The sequence below is a fragment of the Pagrus pagrus genome (genome assembly GCF_965226575.1).
Source record: "Pagrus pagrus genome assembly, chromosome: 4".
NCBI lineage: Eukaryota > Metazoa > Chordata > Actinopteri > Spariformes > Sparidae > Pagrus > Pagrus pagrus.
In genome coordinates this window covers 33,195,616-33,219,398 of record NC_140188.1, presented here as the reverse complement: position 1 = coordinate 33,219,398, position 23,783 = coordinate 33,195,616, and the positions used below count along the sequence as shown (strand labels likewise).

The 23,783-nt window shown below is 38.0% G+C and overlaps 1 protein-coding gene across 6 annotated transcripts in view; it reads left to right on the top strand.

The window, feature by feature from the left end:
- The window catches only part of myo18ab (myosin XVIIIA b), a 182,098-nt gene that overhangs the window by 137,253 nt on the left and 21,062 nt on the right, over positions 1-23,783 (top strand). For all 6 annotated transcript variants that reach the window (XM_084351390.1, XM_084351389.1, XM_084351387.1 and 3 more), the window contains 7 exons: positions 1,418-1,510; positions 3,981-4,091; positions 6,247-6,351; positions 7,374-7,520; positions 8,448-8,561; positions 17,002-17,118; positions 19,031-19,114. In XM_084351390.1, the coding sequence (XP_084207516.1) occupies positions 1,418-1,510; positions 3,981-4,091; positions 6,247-6,351; positions 7,374-7,520; positions 8,448-8,561; positions 17,002-17,118; positions 19,031-19,114 (771 nt within the window). The remainder of the gene's footprint in view (positions 1-1,417; positions 1,511-3,980; positions 4,092-6,246; positions 6,352-7,373; positions 7,521-8,447; positions 8,562-17,001; positions 17,119-19,030; positions 19,115-23,783) is intronic.

The window sequence follows — 23,783 nt, the reverse complement described above, 5'->3', positions numbered from 1 at the left end:
TTCTTATAATCTTTATTTACTGATGTATTTATATTTGTAATTATATACAGTATATCAACCACACAAAATATGTCTGTTAACAGATTAAACCTTCATTGCACATGAGATTCATATAATCTAACATTAAATATAAACAATACACAGAAAATAAGAATTGTCGACTGAACGTAGTCCTAACTAAGAACCAATCAGCTCTTTGATCAGGCGACAGCCAGGCGTTTCCCATCATGCCCTGAGGTCTTGCAGTCGGTGGAGAGCAACTGCGGCGCCTGGCTCCATAGACATGCCTGGCTCTAAAGACTGCGGCCGCCTTGATCTCGCGAGGTTATCGTTGCAGAGCAAGTCGGGATCAAGTCGTACACAAATCTAACCGGCATGCATTGTGCGGTGGTCGCCGGTGATCGATTCTGCGCAGGCCTGGCTCATCTCGAACGAGCCTAATGTTAACGTCCCAGGCTATGTTACTGTTAGCCGCTGTTGTGATGTATTATTACTTGGCAGCAACAAGTATTTACCGCCAGGCCGGTGACACATGACGTTAATTTATTCTTCTGCCAAAACCGACTTTTAGCCGTGTTCGGCGCTTGGCGGGTGTTTATTTTTGATCCTGCATTAACCACAGGTTAAGTTAGCCAACACGGCTAATGTTAGAAACTTACATGTTCCAGCGGACCTCTACAAAAACAGCATAACGGCCGTTAAAAGCTAACCAAACAGGCCAGGTTGCATGTGAATAAACATGTAAATAGCAGAGAAAAAAAACAGACTTAATTGCGGTTTGAAAGTTCCCGGTGAACAGGACATTTTAGTAATGCCACCGTGCCAGAGGCTTCCGAGCGGATGGCAGATAGCTACTTCTTCAGGATGCCGATATGCAAACCACGCTCTACCTGCCCCTCCCCTCAGACCCCTCCCTCTCGACGCCAAAACAGTGACAGAAAGTTGAAACTGAAAATCAGTGACACTAAAAAAAACTGACATTGTAAAAAAATCTGTCGCTGGAAAAAAAAAGTGACATGAAGAAAAAATCTGAAGATTGTCATTGAAAAATACAAAAAATCCCAATAAAATAAAATAATAAGATTTTCAGATTTTAATTATTTTAATTAGTTTCCTTTTTCAGTGCCAATACTTGTTTCAATGCCAATACAACTGTTTTCAATACAAATGTTTCAATGCCAATGTTTCCTTTTTCAGTTCTGGTTTTGTTTTCAATGCCATTTTTTTTTTTTGGATGCCAAATTTTAAAGTCACTGTTCTGGCTCCATATTATGTTAGCAGTATAGTCAAGACATTCAGTTTTTTATACAAACACAAACAAAGATATAAAAACAAAGAAATGTGTGCTCTATTTAACTGAACAAGCTAATCTGAATGTATATTATTTTCTACTTTTTTACTATTTCCTATCATTTAGATGAGGAAACAGCTTCGCGACATGGAGGCCAAGGTGAAGGACCAGGAAGAGGAGCTGGATGAGCAGGCCGGCACCATCCAGATGTTGGAGCAGGTACACACGAAGCAAAGTGCTTCCAACTGAGGGATATTATTTAAGTATTTAATACTTAAATAATGCATTTGTTTACATTTGGTGACTTGGGGACAGAAAAATACAAAACTTTATGACAAACTAAGCCCTGACATTCACTTTGAGTCAAGTTTAGTGTAAAGACTTTGTGTAAAACCCGAAGCAGGGGGAACAGCTAGCCTGACTCTGTCCAAAGTTTAGAAATAAGCCGACTAACAACTGTAAAAGTCACTTTTACAAGCATAAGCATAAGCCATACACAAGCATAATGTAAAAATGACAATTGTTTTTTGTGTTCATCAAGAAATAGTTCAAGCCCTCCCCCTAGGACCACAACATTTCTTTTTTTTACATTCCTGCTTATGTACTGGTTAAACAAACGAGATGAAACAGGTTGACTCATGAGCTTTAGAGATACAGAGTTGTAGAGAGGTGTATGATTATAATTATAGCTCAAAATATTAGTATTAATATGTGAATAATAAAGGTTGTTATGCAGACTATTGTTGATCCCTTGACCAGCGAGATGACCTCATAATCAGTACAATAACACAGTGAAACCCCTTCTTGATCAGGTAAGAGTGGCTCTATTAACACACATATTAATTCAAGCAAAATAATTAATTGTAATTTATGTAAAGCATGAACAATATCGGAATGCGTTCAGTGACCGAACTGTAAAATGTACAGAAACCACAAACAATGACTTTATGGTCGAACATTTATTCACCTCTAGATGTGACAACAACAGATACACTAAACTATGGCGACAAGACATTACACAAAGACACAAAGACAGAGAGGTTTGGGGGTTGGACCAGGTGTAGAACCTTAAAAAGACTGTGCTTGCATCGTTCAAAGCTGAGAGTACTGAAAGTAACCCAAAAGATCTAAGTTTGGACTTAGTGAATCTCATCCTAGCCTACACTTGTTTAACCTGTAAGCTATCAACCATATTATTCAACCTTTGGAAAGTTTTGTATACCTGACAAGGCTGCAGGGGAAGGAGGGAGGAGGCGTTGTGGTGATTCTCCAGTCGGCCTTTGCTGATGTGGCGTCCTGCATTTCTCGCTCTCTCTACATTTCATGCACACTTTGGAAAGTTGTGTAGGCTGTCTTTAGTTTCTTCATTCCTAACTTTGTGGAGTCAGGAATCAAAGGTGCAGCAGGCCTCTGTTGCACCGCGCATGCTGTTGCAAGCATGCAGCCGAAGTCCAGCTGGGGGCAGATGACCCCAGTTTGAAATGTTATGAGTGTCAACTAATAAGCATTACATATATTGATGTAATGAAACATTGATATCTCTCAATGAGCACAATGAAATGAAACAAAGAATTAAAAATAACACTCTGTTGTCCTAGGATGGTTCCTTCTTCCCTGGATGAGGAGACTGTAGAGTGAATTAGCAGACAAGCATGTAGAAAGCATGTAGATAGCATCTACACAGGCCACGGCACCCTGGGAAAAGTATCTGTTTTATCTATTACAGAACACAAGCTAATGATTTTCTTAGAGATGTTGGGAAGATTGGACCAATATGCAGTGCACTTTTGTGTCAGACCTTTAGGCATGTCAGATAGCTTACTCAGGATTCACGCCCTAACCATTGCTGCAGTGGGGGTGGCTTGTTGTTTCCAATACCAATGACTAGATGAAATATAATTCAGGAATTCCGGTTTGAGTAACAGATCCATGAGTATGAATATTTATTAACCCCAAAACACTTCACAGCAGTTAATAATGCTATGATACAGGACTTAACTTTTCTTAAAAGTTATCACAGCAACAGTTTTGTCCTCCTTTGTGACAATCACAAGGTATACAGAAGGATTACGAGATTCATGCATTGCTGCGAAAGTTGAGCCAACTGCTTTGCAGAATGATCCTGCATTTTTCCTGCGGGAAGCCTGTGTGTCGGCACCCCGTCTGTGTCTCTTTGAACTGTGCTGTGCAGAGCCTAGTCATATCTTTGTTAGCTTAAAAGACAGCATAGAGCAGGGATTTACCAAACTACTGTTTCAACAATTCAACATTTGTCATGTGGAACAATAATGTGGACAGACATAGCTGTCTACATGATATATTTTATCATTTCATGCATTATTGGACTGGTCCTGCGTTCTGGACCTGAAGAGTAAGCTAACTGATGTTACTTCTTTCTAAATTCATGCCGTATGTTTTGCAAGATCTCACCAGTAGACTGAGCTATAGTGCTGCTCCCAGCAGAAAAGGAGAAAGCAAAGGTTTTCTCAGCCTAACTCCCCAGTTCCTTCTCCACTATGAGCAGATGTCAGAGCTTGTTAGCTGTATAGAGAACAACCAAAAGTACTGTGGACATAAGCGCCTATGAATAATATATGGAAATAATGTTGAAAATCAGCAAAGTGTAAAGCTGTAAGCCTTTAAGCCATGATGAGAGCAGAGTTTACAATGACTGTGTTCCTTCTTTCAGGCCAAGCTGCGTTTGGAGATGGAGATGGAGCGTTTACGTCAAACCCACTCAAAGGAGATCGAGAGCAAAGACGATGAGGTGGAAGAGATCAGACAGTCCTGTAGCAAGAAGGTCAGGAAGTTCATTACAATACACGTACTGTATATACACACATTTTAATACTGTTTTTGCAGTTTGCAGTTGTTTTAGTTTCTTATTTACAATTGTGATTTAATGTGTGGGAGAAGCCATTCATATACTTATTAAAGGTGCTCTATATAATAACTTCTAGCAATTTTCATGATTATTCACTTATTTATTGGCCATATGTGGGCAGATTGTGACATGAAAAATGAGACCTTCCATGATTCTTTCAGTTGCCTACACAAGCCTGCTAACAATTTGTTAAAGTTGTTTGATGCTGCTGGAATGTGGGTTTCTTTGTTAAGGACTAAGATCTGATTTTCCGCAGCAGTTCAAAGGATAGGACTTTTTTCATGTTCTCAAGTGCCTCGTTTTAGTGCATCTCTTAGACCAGCAGTAGCTAACATTAGTTTAAAAATCCACTAACATAAACTACTGACCAGCTTTCAGCACGACACATAAACTCCACAGAGCCCTTTTAAAAAGGCTGCTTACTAGATACAGATTGAAAAAGAATGGTAAAAATTAAAGACTGAGATAGAGACAGAACTTTCCACCTCAATCTACTGTCAATTGACTCAACACTTTTGCAAAGATATTTCACAATAAAAGCCTTGCAGCTGCTTAAAGGGTATGATCCTTTTCCTGTAGACCTTTAATCTGAAACATATACAGAAAATGTTGCATTAGCAGGCGGAGGAAAAAAAAAAAATTAAGGAGAACAACAATGGAAAATAATCAATTGATTAGAGAGCTTTTTTGTACATGAGGTATGTCATGCTGGTGTACTGATAAATTAGTCTGCAAAATGTATTTTATGCTGAGTGGTTATTGTGGTATGTGGTATTTTTTGTTTGTTTTTCAAAATATAAAATCAAAATAACACATAAACATACACATAATGTCCAACAACATGTATGAATGTATGTTTTAGATTTAAGATCATCATGTAAATTATTGGACCTTTTCTTGAGTCATATTTGTTTATATATCGACATTATGGATCCAGTTAGTGGCTTATCTGCCACATGATATCAATATGAGGGAGATGCAGTGGAGTAGAGGAGTGTTGGTGTATAGGTGACAGAGTGAGTGAGTAGGTGGTTTGCGGTTAGTATCTAGGTGCATTTTTAGCTTCGTTGTTGTTAAATGCTGTTGATGCTATTTTCTATTTGTTTGCTGACTACCTCATCACTGGCCTCCATCAGTCAAGCCCTTATTAGCCCACGCATAATTAGCATTTTCTACATTAACACACGCTGGGAACACCGTGTCTACTTGTGTCTTCCAGTAACATTTACATAGTGATGCAGTATTTGATGATATTTTGATGAATAAATGAAGGACACCACTCTGTTGTAAAATTTCTGACAGGTCTTGTTTGAACCTTCCTCATTTTTATATTTGATTTTTAAGTAAGTGAAATATAGAATAGGCTGTTGGCTGACTGGATAGTGTTAGAAGTGATCAGTTTTTACAGAAATGTGACCATAACATATTGCTCTACTATTCATTAAGTGAGATAGATGTGTGGTCCTTGCCTTTTAGTCCAGCTGAAGGACGCTGTTGTCAGTCAAACACAGCAAAGTCCAAAGCAAGATGACTACAACTACTGACCAGATTGCCTTTGAAATTGTTATGGATAATTATGGTCTCATTAAGATAAGTAAATATTTTGATGGGATGACGTAATGTATCTATTTGTGACTATGGGCAATTAATAACTGTAATATGACGATGGTGCTGTCCCACCAGACTACACAGCAGCGTCTTTCCTTAAGCTGTGATAATCCTTAATTCACCCTCAACACGCCACCATAAAAATTGTTTTAAGTGTATGACTTATTCAACCCAGACAAGTTTGAATCTGACATTGTTACAGGCATTAAGAAAAACCATAATAGCTAGATAGAAATTGCCAAACTTCATGCTGATGGTCTTGTTTACTTATATAGGTCATATAGAGGCATCAGTATTAAGACTTTTTAAAGGTTCCTTCTAGTATGTTTAACGTTCCTGCTTTAAAGAAGAATAAAAACTTCAAGTTTTAATGAACCAACATAATGAGTGATTTAATGAGTCAACAGCATACACTCACTACTTTATGAACTCCTCAGTGATCAGTGTTTTTTTGTGTCTCAAGCTGAAGCAAATGGAAGTCCAGCTTGAAGAAGAGTACGATGAGAAGCAGAAGGTGCTGAAAGAAAGGAGAGATCTGGAGTCAAAGCTTCTGTCAGCACAGGACAAGGTAAATACACCACACACAGAGAGTAGATCCCAGTCCTGATGAACCAAGAACGGGATCGTAGATAATGTAAAAAACACATTGGTATTATTTCCTACAGCGTTCTTCTATGTAGTGAAATCAGGGGTGAAGTCTACAAGTCTAAATCTCTCCAGATTGAAATTATTCATTCGATTATTTGTAAATTTCTTCTGTACATTCACAGCACATCAAATCCTCATTTGGTATATGCAGTGTTGGCTATTAACACAATATTAGTGATTTATTTAGTCTAAAGCTAGCTCACTGCTACTGTTGAGGTGTGTGGGTTGAGATGTGGGCATTTTATGTGATTGAAGTGATTTATTTATACTGACTGAATCAATGTCGAACTTTGACATCCAGGGAATAGAAGGGGGGAATGCTGCCTGCTGCGACCAAACGAGTCCAGTTCGATTTATATAAAATGAAGGTCACCTGTGACTACAGTGTATTAACTTGTTGGTCATGCTGGACCCAGAGGAGTTTCTTGTATTATAAGTAACCCAAATAAAGTTATTTTTAAGATGTAATCAACAGAATTCTTTTTCTCTTGTCTTAAATACACCATCTGTGACCAGTAAAGGTCACCCAACTCCTAAAATTCAGAATGCTAGTTATTCTAGAGCTGATACAATGTATGTTAATCTAAAAAAATATATATTATAGGTCCTCAATGCACATGTATTAAGGCATTAAAATCCTGTGTCTGCCATGGTTTTTGCAGACAGAGTAAATTACAATATTAAAATCCTTAAAATAGATCCTACTTCTTCGCATAAAAAAAATCCAGAATAGACTGGTCAGCCACAACATTAAAACCACTGACAGGTGAAGGTTATAACATTTTTTTTTACAATGTGATGTTCTGCTGGGAAACATTGAGTCCTGGGATTCCTGTGGATGTGACAAAAATCTCCTACTCAAACACTGATGTAGCAAATATCCACTAAGCATGATTTGTGATGTCAGTTGAGTCAACAAACCCAACCGAACCTTGTTCCCAGGTGAGAAGTGGTGACTTGGAGACGGAGAAGCGTTTGAGAAAAGACCTGAAGAGAACCAAAGCTCTGCTGGCTGACGCCCAGATTATGTTGGACCACATAAAGAACAACGCACCCAGCAAGAGGGAGATCGCTCAGCTAAAGAACCAGGTACAGCCATGAAAACACCATTGTATGTACACTTACTGCACCAGTTATAAGATAAGACACATTTTACAGTCTGAGAAAGAGTAGGACAGTTGTAGAGTTGTGAAAGGCAGGTTAGAAACATTTCAGCAGCAGCATAACAGTTAGCATTTCACTCATGTGTGACTGGGGATGGATTACTGAATGACAGGCAATTTTAGACCCATCTTAGGGGTGCTCAAGAACACCTAAATTTAATCTCAGCAACCCTGAAGGGAACAAAATATTTTATTCATGTTATTTATCTGATCTATTAGCACTTGTTTCATCTCAGGTCCATGTGAGAGTCTCTACTGCATTTTGCTGTCTCACATGCGTCCTTAACAACCCTGAAACTCAGAGCTCACATGTGACCTCATGACTCTGTCAGGGTTAACGTCCCCACGGGGTTTAAAGCCTCTGACTACCCACCAATCAGTTAGAACTGACGAAGCCTCTTGGTTGAATGCTAAAACATCTTCAGGGAAGTCCAGCTGCCTCCATATTGACACACCATGACCCAGATGACTGAGAATCTTCACAAGCATGTTTGTAACTACAGTACTAGGCATACAGAGATGACTGCCCAAGATGGTTCCCTTCTCCGATTTTGAGTCTTAATTTGAATCTGAAAAAAGTCTTCCTATTCATATTGTGAGCCCCAAGATTATATTGTAACCCTTTTTGGGGTTCCAAACCCAAGGTTGAAAATCAACTGCTGCAAATCACTGCAATCCTTTGGTCTAGAGTACAGAATAACTGTATTTTTTCAGCAGTGGGACCAGAATCAGTTGGTCATATAGTACAGTGACTGTACGTAAAATTGACTAGTTTGCTACAGGACATTCAGTATTACGCTACATTGAAGTTACTGAACTGATACATTTTTCTACTTTTGTGTGTCTGTTCCAGCTGGAGGAGTCAGAGTTCACTTGTGCGGCTGCAGTTAAAGCTCGAAAATCCATGGAGGTGGAGATTGAAGATCTGCACGTTCAGATGGAGGACATCTCCAAAACTAAACAGGCGGTCAGTACAGCTCTCTGAACCATCCTCTCAGTCTTTAAAAGCAGCATTTCTAATACATTTCCTGGGATGACACAACCACAGGTGGCAGATTCGATCAAGTTTGGTACTAACTTTACTGCATATCATTGTTGAGTAGGAGGAAAAAGCTAAAGCTGTCACAACATTTGGACATTATCATCAGTGGTGATCACTTTGTTGTGAGGCATTTTAAGGCTGCACCATCTGTGGTGGTAGCAGGGGTGCAGCAGATATGTCAAATCATTGCCGATAGCCGGAGATAAGAGGTTAGAGGACACACCTGTTCCTTCAGAGCTCATACTCCATCCCCTATCCCTCCCTCTGTTCTTTAGTTTCTGCTTCTCTTACCATATTTTCCAAGTCTCTGCGGGAGGATATTTCCTCTTTTCCTGCAAAAACACACAGTTCTTTGTATTCTGTCTATACCTCTCTCTTTACATCTTTAGTTTTTGCTTTTCTTTTCTTCCTATCTCAGCCACTTGTAATCTTTTTTGACCTTTATATATTTCTGTCCTTTTGGCATGACATCTGTGAATGCTTACTCAATGCGCTGTTCCCATGGCAATCTGGTTCTATACGTCAGTCAAACTGCCTTTTTTCCATCTTCGAGGGTAAGAACGAGGGTAAATGAATAGCAGAAGAAATCTATTCTGCTATTCATTTACCCTCATTCTTACCCTCTGTATCAGTGAGGATTTATCTGCTTGTGCTTTCTCTCCTGTCTGTTTAAGAGAAATTATTGATTGTTGAAATCTAATTTAAATAAGATATGGCACCTTGAAAAGTTTGACTGCCAATTTCGGAAAGGTGAATATTATGTCCACAGTGCAGTGAAGGGTAAAGATAATTGAGTTGACAAAGCTTCAGGTCAGAAGCAGATATTAGGAAAAGGGGGATAGATGTATGTGTGGATGGATAGCAGAGGATATCAGGATGACTTCTGCGCTCCCTCATCTTCAAATGATTTTAATCTTTTCTTTTACCCTCTCAATAGAAAGAGGCAGTCAGTGCGGATGCATGTGCTCACTCACCGACTGTCAGCTCTTTTCTAAATGTATATCTGTTTCTTAAATGACCTGGGGAAGCTCATTGGAGTCAGGTGTGTACCACCAGTATATTTATATACAGTGGTGGACAGTAACGAAGTAAATTTACTTGAGTACTGTACTTAAGTACAGTTTTTGAGTATCTGTACTTTACTTAAGTATTATTTTTTGGGGATACTTTTACTTTCACTCCACTACATTTGAAGGACAAATATTGTACTTTTTACTCCACTACATTTCTATTGATGCTCTCGTTACTCGCTACTTTTGAGCTTACGTCAGCTGATGATTTTTTTTTTTTTTTTTTGTGTGCAAAATTCAGAGAAAATAAACTGTTTCTGCTGATTTGCGTATGGTTTGTCTTAGTCGTATTGCCGTACCTGTACTACGTCATGCCATACGAAGAAATGGAGGAAGAAACTGGAGAAACACGGGGGAAACTCCCACCGAGCACCCGTGGCCTTATCTCAAACCCATGTTTGATTCGTTTCAGTTTACATGTTTGTTGTGCTTATCGCGAACAAATTATATCACGGCCTACAAAAACTCGTCTTCCAACCTGAAAAAGCACGTCGCGGTATGTAAAGTTGTTACTAACGTTAGCTAGCTTAATGTTGGTTAAATTGCAGATGAACATTTTAAACGTAATTGTATGTGTTTGTAGTATCATAGTTGCCATTTTTAAACAGTTTAAAAATATGGCAACTGTTGCAGTGCAGTTGAATGATTGAGTTGACTTTCTGTTCATGTTTTTTATACAATTCATATCAAAGAGTCCAAGGTAGGGGTTAGGTGTGTGTGTGTGTGTGAGAGAGAGAGATAGAGTGTGTGTGTGTGTGTGTGTGTGTGTGTGTGTGTGTGTGTGTGAGAGAGAGAGAGATAGAGTGGGTGTGTGTGAGAGAGAGAGAGAGAGTGGGTGTGTGTGTGTGTGTGTGTGTGTGTGTGTGTGTGTGTGTGAGAGAGAGAGAGAGAGTGTGTGTGTGTGTGTGTGTGTGTGTGTGTGTGTGTGTGTGTGAGAGAGAGAGAGAGAGAGAGTGTGTGTGGGTGTGTGTGTGTGAGAGAGAGTGTGTGTGTGTGTGAGAGAGAGAGAGAGAGAGAGTGTGTGTGGGTGTGAGAGAGAGAGTGTGTGTGGGTGTGTGTGAGAGAGAGAGAGAGAGTGTGTGTGGGTGTGAGAGAGAGAGAGTGTGTGTGAGTGTGTGTGAGAGAGAGAGAGTAGCATAGAGTGAGTATAGTATATATTTCATGTGTTGGTGAATGCAGCTGAGTCTGTGTTCTGAGGCTTCTTGCCTTTATTTGTTTATTTTTGAGCTATAAACACGTCTGTAGCAGAATCGCATCAGTGTATTGTATAATGACATTAAGCTACTTTCCTTTCCTGTATTTCCTGAGATATTCTTTAAATACTTTTACTTAAGTAATTTTTTAAGCAAATACTTTAGTACTTTTACTTAAGTAATATTTTGACTAAGCTACTTTTACTTGTATTGGAGTAATATTTGACAAGGAGTATTTTACTCAAGTAGTGAAGTTGTGTACTCTGTCCACCTCTGTTTATATATATATATGTATATATATGTACAGTATATGCAGTTGCAGTCAAAAGTTTACATACACTTGTAAAGAACATGTATATCATGGCAGTCTTGAGTTCCAATGATTTCTACAGCTCTCATTTTTCTGTGATGGAAAGAGTGGAACACCAACTATTTTTTCACAAAAAACATTTATGAAATTTGGTTCAATAATGAATATGTTGTTTACCTCAGGTGTTTTTGATAGAAGAAGCTTCTTGATTCAACTAAATTTGTTAGCTTCCTGGCACGGTTGTGTTTCTTCAGCACAGTCCACATGTTCTTGATGGGGTTCAAGTCAGGACTTTGTGAAGGCCATTCAAAAATTTAGATTCTAGCCTGACTGAGCCATTCCTTTGCCACTTTTCATGTGTGTTTGAGGTTACTGTCCTGTCCAACTGCACCCAAGACTCAAACCTCTGGCTGATGATTTTTGGTTTTCCCGAAAAAATTTAGAGATAATCCTCCTTCTTCATTATTCCATTTACTTTCTTTAGAGCACCAGATCCACTGGCAGCAAAACAGCCCCGCAGCATAATACTACCAGCACCATGCTTGGCAGTAGGTATGGTGTTCTTGGGGTTAAAGGCCTCACCTTGTTTGATCTGACCACAGAGTTTTCCTCCAGAAGGTTTTTTCTGTGTCCGTGTGATCAGCAGCAAACTTCAGTCGAGCTTTAAGGTGCTGCGTCTGGAGCAAGGGCTTCTTTCTTGCACAGCAGCCTCTCAGCTCATGTTGATGTAAAACACACTTGACTGTGGACACTGACATCTGTCTTCCAGCAGCTTCTAATTTATCGCAGACTTGCTTTTTGGTGGTTTTTGGTTGATTCTTGACCATCCTGACCAATTTTCTCTCAGCAGCAGGTGATAGTTTGACAGTAACACAACTGTGCCACTCACTTTATACTGTATATATAAACATGTTTGTACAGTTGATCTTTGGACCTGTAACTGCTTTGCGATGGCTCTAAGTGACTTTCCTGACTTGTTCAAATCAATAATGTGCTCTTTCAGATCAATGCTGAGCTCTTTCCCATGACTTTCCCATTGTAATGTTTGTGGCTGAGTCTAATGGGTGTATAAAACAAGCTGCTATCAGTCAGAATCATTCAGAAGAAGTTGAGAGGCCAAGGTACAAAGTATTTGATTCACACAAATATGTGTATATACAGTCCCCTCCAAAACTATTGGAACAGCGAGGCCAATTCCCTTTCTTGCTTCACACTGAAAACATTTGGGTTAGACATCAAAAGATGAATATGAGACAAGAGATCAGTATGTCAACTTTCATTTCCAGGCATCATTTGTAATGGAACACTACATTTTTAGGTGAGCAAAAGTATAGGAACAGGTAGACTTAAAATAGATTAGAGTGAATAATACTTAATATTTAGTTGCAAATCCTTTGTTTGCAATAACTGCATCAAGCCTGCGACCCACTGACATCACCAAACAGCAGAAATAAAGGAATTGGCCTTGCTGTTCCAATAGTTTTGGAGGGGTGTGTGTGTGTGTGTGTGTGTGTGTGTGTGTGTGTGTGTGAATACCACAATTTATAACTACAGTTATAATCAATCAATAAATTGTAAGCATGTATTAATTACATTTAAATGACACATTAAAATACCTTAATGTAAGATAATATAAAAGAGACTGATACATTTGTCAATGATTATTTAGTTGACAAATGATTTTTTTTCAGCTGATAATACTATTATCATATTCTATTCTTAAAAAGGAAATGGACAACTTTTCAACCCCACCCACCCCCTCAGAAGAGTGAAAGCTAAGGTTTATAGGGAACCAATCTATATGCGAATGGTGTCATTTCCTATGGCCATTTCACTGTGCAATTAGTATTTCCTCTAGAATGATGACTAAAAGCAAGTCTATTACCACTTTACTACCACTTTAAAACGTAATTTCCATTAATTACATTTTATTTCAACAGTAGGGATGGGAGGATGTAAGATTTTATGGTGGATTGTGATAAAAATCCATAAATTGATTTTGGTGAATTTCTATTGTCAGGATCCTTGTGAATCAGTATAAATGTGAATATCCTCACATGAGTGACTTGAAAAAGCCATCTAGCTCAATAACTTATAGTCCTAAATAAATTTCCTGATTTATTTTGGATTGCCACAATCACATTGATTGCACATTGTAACCCCAACAAAAACATTTCAAACTAACAAACAACAGGGAAATAAGGTGCCCACTGTTTATTTATGTTTTATTTTTTTATCAAGGTGGACCTCATGGTAAAGATTGTTTGACTGTTTTTCACAAAAAAGGTGTGTGTCCTCTCTGCACACAATAAGATAATTTGCTCCATTACAAGATGTAAGGTGAAGTGATTCCAGATTGTTTCAGTGCCATTTCAAGATTTATTAACACCTCTGTAGAACTAGAGGCTTTTCTGTTTATTATCACAAGTAGTGTCAGCTTCAAAGCAACACTTCTTAACCATCCCTTGTGGAGATTCCTTGTAAACCAATGAGGGTTATGTTTGCAATCAAAATGCATTGTATTTATCATTGAGCTTCAACAAAGGTGTCAAATGTATTTCATTCCTCCCAAACATTAACAAAGCTGATTTAAAGTATTTAAAAGTATTTTGAATCCAGCATTGTTTGCATTCATGTTTACTAGTCTGCAGTCTAATCTTCCCTTCCTATGTTGGTGCATTGTTGAGTGCGATTGGCAGGACTGTCTCACCACATCACCTGCGTGCATGTGTACATGTGTGCCCTCATGCACATGCATGAACCAGCTCATTAAAAAAAAAAACAGCTTCATAGAGTTACTGGAGCTCAAAACATTATAGTCAGTATTAGACCCTAGTTGCCCACTTCAGTCCCAATAAAATGAAGCAGCATTTAGCCCTGGACTCTTTAACTTGAAAGTTATTTGGGCCCCTATTTCACTAGCCATGGACTTTATCTCAGTCCCTATTTTGGCTTTGTTTCACATTATTTTTAAAAAGGTATTCCTGTATACTACTAAAGTATAATATAGACTTCATAAATGCAGCTTAATTATTTTCACAATGTTGTTGGTCCGTAGAAGGTGGAAAAGGAATACTGTAGAGATCAGATGAACGTGTCAGCAGCTGTTTGTTTTGAAATGGTGTCTTTGAGGATGACCTCTGCAGTACACAGCCAGCCTGCTGGGAATGTAAAAGGCATTGAAAACCGATGACAGAAATGATTATTGCATGAATGGAGTGTTTTTGATGCAGCCTCGGCCACATCATATACTGCAATTCAACAAAAGATAAAATCATGCAAATAACATTTCTTTCAAATGGTCGTGCATTTTTGCCATTCTCCTGCCGTTCTATTGCCGTAATTGCAGTGTTTTGAGAAAATTGTCTCGCATGTTTTCGACAGCTTTATTTTTCCGGAGAACCATGGCAATCTAAGAGAAAAAAAAGGGAAAAACAAAGAGCCCTGCCACGTAATTGGGTTGAGATTGCACTGACAGCCTATTGTTAAATGTGCTAAATGAAAGTTTGATGCTGCCAACAGTTGCATCCATCACAATATTTTTCCCACTTTGCAAAGCTGGAGCTGCTTTGAAAGCTTTTATCAGCCCTCCGTGAGGCCAACGGTGGATCTAAAAAAGGAAAGCATGATATGTAAATGAATTTGCCCCAGATTCCTCATGGATATTTTTAGTTACTGAAGTACACCTTGGTACATCTCAGTAGTGTGTGGTATTAATAAAAATAGATAAGTAATATATACTGTAAGTCTTACCCTCATAATCAAAATCCATACTTTGAAGCAGTCTTTTGATTCAATGATTTGGGTTCAGTCTACATCCTGTTTGGACTGGACTTAAGAAGATGGATGCAACGGTGTCAGCTCTGCCGGTCCCCGACTCCTCTCATTTACCTACTAAGCGTAAATGGATTCATTAGCCTTTTCACATATTCACATTAGTCATAATTTATTAATCAGTAGTCCTGCACCACCAACCTTTCTCCTTCTTTTGTGTATTAACTCAGTCATTACAGAAATAGGATTGCTTCAGCACAGTCCCTCCCCTCAGCTGAAGATATGTCTTTTGCCTCTAATTGGATAACCTGGTTTTGACTAGCACCTTAAATAACTCCTGTTGGCCCAGTGATCACAGATGGACTGTGTATGAACAAATTAGGGTTCCTCTGCGCATAAAGTGGCACACCTACAAAGTCAAAGCATGTCTCCAGACTGACCATTAAGTCACATTTTACAATTCTTTATGGAGATGGTGCAAGGAAAATGTATAAATAGCCACACCAAAATAATTTGAGAGCCTTAGTTTAGAATTTAAGAGTACAAATTAGATATTTGTGGGCATTAATTATTATCATTTTTCCCATGACACTTGCCAGGCTTTATAGGATGGTGAGTTTTGACAAACTCTTTTCTTTTAAAATAAGACTGCCTGAAGTCGTTCTAGCACCATGACATGAATAAAAATTCTGTATATTTATTTTATTTATTTATATTTATATGAGAGCTTTTAAATTTTGTGCAGAGTGAATTTCGATTACTTTAGTTATTTTTAATTTTCAGTGTTAATATTTCACACAAAATAATTCTGTTTTGACAAAAAGCATCTTTTCATAACAAGGTATCACAAAACATTCTTATTCTTAAGAAGAATAAGAATTATCAGATATAATTATTAATTATATTATTATATTATTAATATTAAAAAAATAAGATCTAACTTTACATTAGATCGCTTTGCGAAACACCACCCTTGAAGTAGGGAAAGATAGCCAATTCATTGATTCAGTCCCATAAATTAGTACTAAATTATCAGTTTGGATCTCTGATTAATAATTACCCAAATTAACAGCCAAAATTGCCATCAACACCTAGAAAAGGTTGCAGGATGTTGGAGTTCTTGACGGAGTAAATGTTGGCCATATTGACTCTTATACAATATTAAATAGACAGCATGTAGTTCAAAAGCCTTTTATTACACACAAATTATAAATGCAATTAATCTAACTAAAGATGTTCTTGTCTGTGTGGATAGATGGAGTTTTAAAATTACACTTATCAATTTAAGTTGAGCTGGTGTGCTTATAAAATTGTAATATTTTATTTAGCGAAACTTGATATTCACAGTATATTTCCCTGTCTTCATGTATTTTTTCTCATTGGAAATCCAATCCCATCACTTCACCCAACTGAAATCATTTTACACAACAACACATCAGTATTATATAATGTGCTGCTGATTAGTCACTTTCCTAACACATGCAGTCATTGACTATATCAGCCATCACTTAAAATGGTTTGTGTTGTGTGATGACAGTAAATCAGAGTCACTTCCCGTCCAATTTATTTTGAACTGTAATTTTTGTGACTAGCAGCTCTTCTTTTCTATTCTGGTGGGTCGTGATAAATGATGTTTGTCTCTTCAGCAGACCTCTAGATGCCTAGCTCCAAAAAGCTTTCATGCCTGGTCGTCCTCTTCTACTAGAAGTACTTTGATAGACAGATGTTACTTTTCACACTTACAGATGTATGACAAAGATTGATGTCTTCAAAAGTCATAATTGGCTACAATGCAAAAGCATTTGACTTACAGTATTAAAGAAAATGTTTGGAGAATGACTCTTTGACCCACAGACCCTATTTGTTGGATTTAGATATATTATTTAAACTCCCTATCTGTAAACACAGGTTTTGATGAGAGAACCAGCTGCAAATCTTTGTCCAATTTGTCTGACACAGTGACCAAACAGCTGGGTTCATCTAATTACAAATTGTCTTGATTTGTCTCTGTCCATCAGCTGGAGGAGCAGCTGAGTCGTCTGCAGAGAGAGAAGAATGACCTGCAGTCAAGAATGGAGGAGGACCAGGAGGATCTCAATGAGTTGATGAAGAAACACAAGGCTGCTGTGGCCCAGGTCTACTTTTCTCTGTTTGTTTCATATACACAGTAAATAAATAGTCTTGAGTGTGCTACTGGAATAATTATAGACCTGAAAAATAAATCTGTCAACATTTCCATTTTCCTCTGCAGCTTTATGCTTAAAATTATGTTATTTGATTTTAATATGAAATCTACTTCCACCTAATTTTTCTGCCTATCATATTCCATCTCACAACTAATTTGTACAGGCTCTACTTTGTGATCATTTTAATGTTAAGACCAAAACATTTAATGAAGCTCAACTCACAGAGCCCCACCTGTTATGTGTTGATGGAAATCATGTATCATCCTTGTGTAGGTTCGTGGTAACGTTCACGTGCATCTTCTGAGATGTATTATTACAGCTGAAGACTTCATTGGTATAACATAAAGCGTTTCTTTTTTCACCAGCCAACATTGAAAAAAACAGTGACAGTAAATCAGTCTACCCAAGTCGGCACCTTTAAGGCCTCTACACACCAGGCTGATGGTCGGCTCTCGGGCATTGTCAGGGAAGTCACTGTGTGTCCGGGGCTCTCGTCGTTGCGATGTGACCTTTATCGTTGGCACCGGACAGCCCTTTTTGGCCAATTCAACATGTAGAATCAACATATTCTCCATTAGAACCGGCTATATTAGTTATGCTGCTTAAGCATAACAACGGTGTATGTATATCGGCAGAGGGGTATTTCCTTTCATGCAGGCGCAGAACATACAAGTTTTTCTGGCCGCCAGCTGTAGTCAAAAAAGAATTTCCCCATTGTGGGATTAAAATAGTATATTAATAATAATAATAGTCTAATCGGTTTGCTCAAGTGCAGTTTTTTGGCCGAGATTTAGGAGACATGAGGCACTCATCCTACACACAGTATTTTTTTCAGTGTCACTGGTTTTCAGTTTAAACATCACAAATTAAAGCTACACAGTTTACTAAAATGTCTCTCTGAAAACATTTGGGGTTAGAAATAGGCAATGCAGTAACAGAATCTTATACCCAGTTCAGGCTGGATGGAAATTTTACTAACTTTTTTTCTTTTACTTGTAAATAGTCTTCTTCTTCTTCCCTGCCCTTATTTGGAACATTATAGCATATCTTGGCATGTTACCACTGCCTGTATGTTATTTGAATATTGTAAAGCCATTAGTGTGACTGTGTGTCCCGTGACCCACAAGATAAACAAAGGGGCCCACTCATAGAAGAACAGCTCTACAGTGCTACTAGAGGCCAAAATAGATATTAAAACTGAGTAATCCATCATGTAACAGATGAATGACATTGACTGGTTGTATGATTTTCAATTAAAAGCAAAAATTGTCCTGATATATCAGTAAGCTGTAGGAATATTCTGCGTTTATTTTCATGTCTCCGACCATACCATGTCAAAGGTGCCAAAAGGCAATCTCAAGTTAATTTGTAAATGGTAAAATCCCTGAATCAAGCTTTACATTGAATGTTTAAACACAATTCATCTCTGATCATTGAATCATTTCCCCATTAGTATCAATGTAGCTGTAAATGCAGATGAGCAGCAAGTGGAAATAAAAGTAAAAGCGCTTCCTTTCTGGCACTGATGGAATGATGAGTGATCTGCCTCCACTGGCTCCAAATGAATCCATCCTTCTTTTCTAAATTGAGGCAGCTGAATTCCCAGTGGGACTCAGAGTGCTTCATCTACTATAAAAAAAAAAGCGCACTTGATTCTAATATTTCACACGGGTCACTTTGAAATGAGATTTATTTATATACTTTCACCATAATGTCGCTCAGATGTCATCATATTTTTCCTTGATCTTCCTGGTAATTTTTTTGTTTTTTGTTTTAGCTGTACAGGTTGTGTATACACTGCATACTCTAGTATCATGTTACTCACTGACTTTTCTTCTTTCCTGTGCTCGTGTGGTTTCAGTCTGCCCAGAACCTGGCTCAGATCAGTGACCTCCAAGCCCAGCTGGAGGAGGCCCTCAAGGAGAAGCAGGATATTCAGGAAAAGGTAGATGCTGGCTTTCGGGTCATAGCTTAACGGTGATTTGACAGGGACTGCCAGGTAATAGTTGTACTTTTTGTCTAAAAGCACAGTAAAACAGGTAGAGAGTTTTGACACTGTGGAACGAGTTGAAATGTTTTGATGACTGAAACTGCTAAATAAAAAATGAAGAAAAAAGGTGCTGAACAAATAAACGCTCTATAAATAAAATAAACATTCCATGAAATGCACCAGCAATAATATTAAAATAAATAAATGCTTAGACAACCATACAGGACAGCACGTAGTTAAAAACAGTTGCATTCAAATGCTGAGTAGTTTGAAATCAGAGTATTAAACTGACCCTATAGGTATAACTGTATCAAGTTTAAATGTGCGTTGTAAAATGTTCCAAGTGTATGGAGCACTGAAGCTGAAAGCAGTTTTCCCAAATTTAGTGTTTACCCGGGGAACATTATACGATCACTAGAGCGTGTTGAATAGTGACTCTGTGAGCAGCTTAATAAAGAGCTGATATATGGTGGCATGTTGCCCTTCAAGGCTTTAAAAAGAAACACAAACCAATGGCTGTAACGTCTTACTGTTAAAGGTGCCCATCCAACTTTTTCATATTGAATAGCATGATGAGTGGAATAACAGTCACCAGTAATGAATCGGAGGGTGGAGTGATAAACCCAGTCTAGTAGAGTAAGAGTGGAGACAGAGGCCTGTCTATAGATAACATCACCATAATCCAGGACAGATAAAAGGACAGCTTCAATGATCCGTTTCCTACAGAACATGGGGAAAGTAAATCTGTTTCTGTATAAATAACCATTTTTTTTGGTCATGTTTTTGTTAATATGAAATTTAAATCTGAGTTTCTGATCCAACCAGATACCCAAATATTTGTATTCAGAAACCCTTTCAATACTGGTTCCTGTTAGAGTGGTAACATGCAGACCAGTGTCTGCAATATCTCCGGCTCTTGAGAATATCATGAATTTGGTTTTGTTTGCATTGAGCACTAATTTCAGGTTAAAAAGAGAATCTTGCAGTTTGTCAAAAGCTTCTTGGAGAATTGTCATGGCTTTATGTGCAGTTTTAGCACTGGACTGTATCATCATTATAAAGATGGGCGTTACAGTTCGTTATAGAAAATGTAATATTGTTCATATAGATTGTGAATAAGACAGGACCCAGTATTGAACCTTGCGGAACCCCTTTAGACAATGGTAAAAACACGGAACGATCATTTCCTACAGCAACACATTGTCGTCTATGAGACAGGTAGTCCTTGAACCAATTAAAGGAATTACAATCAAAACCAACATCACTTAACCTCTGTATGAGCAAAGCGTGGTCAACAATATCAAAAGCTTTTGTAAGATCCACAAAGAGGGCAGCACAGTATTTCCCTTTATCAGATCAGAGTCCTGGTTGTAGCTACCCCCACAACTGTCATCATTTTTTTTTTCTTCTCCCAAGACTGTTTCACCTAGTCCTGGCCTACTGTACTGATGCCTTGGAATGAAGCAGAAATGCAAAAATGTATATTAAAAGAAAATAAAGAAATGAAGAAGTTTGAGGATATAAATACTGGCAAAGTGCAAATAATACAGAAATAGATTTAAAACATTCATAAATAAACTTGAAAATTAAATGGAAGAGTAAATAAATAGAGTAATTAACACAAAGTTAAAGTACACATAGAAGCATATTAAAACCAATATCAATTGAAAGGTTATCAACAATGTGCTGATTTGGATTTTGACTGGGAAACCTCTTAGCCCTTTTTTTTTTACGACAACCCCTGGTCATAAAATAGCTGTCCAAGTGATGGACTAATTATCGGGCAGAAAGCCTGATTACTGTAGAGACAGTACCGCTAGAAAAGAGTTTAAGTTAAGTGCCCCTGTTGTGACTTGCTGTGAAGTTATTGTTGCGTATCTTTTATTTGTGTCAGGCAGGTGAATTCCCTGTAAGTTTGTGAAAGGCCTCAGAGTAGGTCCTCCTTGTCTCATGGTTTTGGGTTTGAGAGCAGCCACTCATGCGGAAGACACTAGCTTAGCTTACTAGTGTGTGTGTTGCATGTGGTGTTTTTATGTTGTTATTATATAAGTTGGTATTGAGCAAATGGTTGAGCCAAAGTCAGTAAACATTTAGTGCTTCCATACTGTTGGGGAAAGCCAGAATATGTTAAATCTCCCCTGCTGCCACTGATGGTTATTATGTTTAATTGATGTAGGTGAATCTCCCTGCATTGAAATATTTGTGACCAGGAGCAGGGACACACCTGAGTGCTGTGAAACTCTGGATACGGCAAGAAGCTTGTAAACATAGATGTAACTGGCTAACATTAAAGTGCTATGCACAAAGGCCCTTTAGCTGTCGGAGGGATACGTCGTTCCACACATGCTGAGCATGTTTGAGCTGAGCGAGGCTAAGCTAAAGGCAGTTGTGTATCTTGCGTTAAAACTCTCTTTGTTGACAACCGACACCTTGCCAGCCACGCCATCTTTTAATTGTGACTTAACACCTCTGCAAAGCAACAGGCTTTCAATCATAAAGACCAGATTCTGTAATCTTGCCGTTTCTCTGTAGCAGTTTTAATGACTGAGAGTTGTATGACTTCTATGTCCAGTCCTTCAACATACTTTTGAATGCAAATAACCAATTTAATCTTAAAATCAAGCAGCACCTCTTACATCTGCTGCTAGAATAACCATGTACATTTAAATGACTCCTCAGTGTATCTGAATACACTTAAAGTTTGAATTATTTTTGTGCACATAATTAATTTAGAATTGGCCTTTTTCTCATTTTTAATGTCTTGATATAAAGAAATGTTGAGGACTCAGTAAGCTTATAAGCACAACTGAGAGTAAAATCTTAAGGACAAAACTCCTGGTTAAAGCCCAGGTGCATGGTCCTCCCTTTGAAGTGCACAGTTAAATGAAGTGACCAGATCTAACTCCAGTAGAAACTGAATGGAGGTAAAAGTTTTATTGACAGAGTTCTTACACAGAGATGATTTGATAGTTTTGACCCCTTCAGTCTATGACTAATACTGAGTTTAAGGCTAAAAAGGTCACACATGACACATGTATATGGGACAACTGAGAATATCTTTGAGGACCATGATAAACCTAAACCACCCTATCACTGGTTTCTGCACTATGTAACTATAGTGAGAGGGTAGGATCACAGCGTTACATACATGTTTATTTCAAGATACAAGTTTTCAAAACATAACAACTTGAGTAATCAAGTAATCAAGCCAAAAAGCTCGACTTCCTGGCTATGATAATACCTGGATCACCAGCTGAGCCGGCTAACTTCCGGTTTAGCGCCTGGCTAACTTGAATGGGGATAAAATAATTTAATCGTGTTGCTCTTCTAGACATTCCAAATGTTACTGGACCGAAAAACCTGTGTAGACCTGCTAATTTTATTGGAAAAGCAGTATTACAGTATATTAACACCATATTAATATTTTGAGCTATAACTTTTATCTTACATACAGGTGTAGAATGCCAGTAGTCAAATCTAACTGTGGGTTAGACCTTTATACAAACGGTAGTGTCACATTTCGTAAATTAATGAATGCAATATATTTATTTATTTCTGTTTTGTTTTTTTCCCAGCTCCTTAAATATGAGGATTCTGAATTTAAACTAGATATTAATTATTTATTTTGTGTATGTTTTTATATGACAATCTGAATATGTTGCTTTGGGGTGTGGGAAATAGAGATGGGCATCCGTTAATTGTTTTTACATTTTGATTGATTATAATTAGTTATTGTTGCCTAAAGAGCTTGAATAATAAAAATGTATGATGGCTGTACGACAGTTTGAGCCTAATAATGCAGGGCCTCTCCCTTGATGGTGAAGGTTTTTTCTGCTGCAGGTTCGAGTGAAGAATTGCATTTACAGACTTGCATGAATGTGAAGCACCACTGTAGCCCATTTCATTTGCCTTAGCACTCACTGGTCTCTTGACAAATACAAGCCTTGATGTAATTGATGTGTCATTCAAGCAGGATTGGCGCTGGCACTATGTGATACAGATGGCCAACTTGGTTTCCTAGCTCAGCCAAATAATAATGCTGAAAATGTTAGTGCTGTCATCCTCATAATGACTGCTGCTGCATGAATCATTTTCCCCACAGCTGTACCTGACAAATCAAACTTAGCCAAAAAGACGGGGATATTACACCAGTATGACGAGGGACCACCTGTGCAAGGGATATGTTATCTTATTATAACCCAAGCCCTGCAGTGTTCCATACTATGACACCATCTCTGAGACATCATTTGTCTCCACTGAGAGCATGAGAAAATCTTGAAACTTCTCTTTAGCCAGAAAAACATCAACCACCCCCCAGGCTCTCCATTTTTTTTACCAGCCTCACAGGTTGTCTTGTGCTACTTTAAAGTTGTAATGTCATGAATATCATATTGTACCCTACTTTGAGGAATTTAAAGTCTTTCGTTCTGAAGTACCTTATTTTCAATTTTTTAACATCAGCTACATTTCCTAACTCATCAATGTATGTTGTTATCTCAAAAGAATTGTTATTTATTTGCTATCTTTCCAAGTGAGTTGAGAAGATTGACCCCACCCTCATCCCTTTGAGTGGAGTACGGAGTTGAAGTCAAGATGTGGTTAGGCCAGCTTAGCATAAAGTATT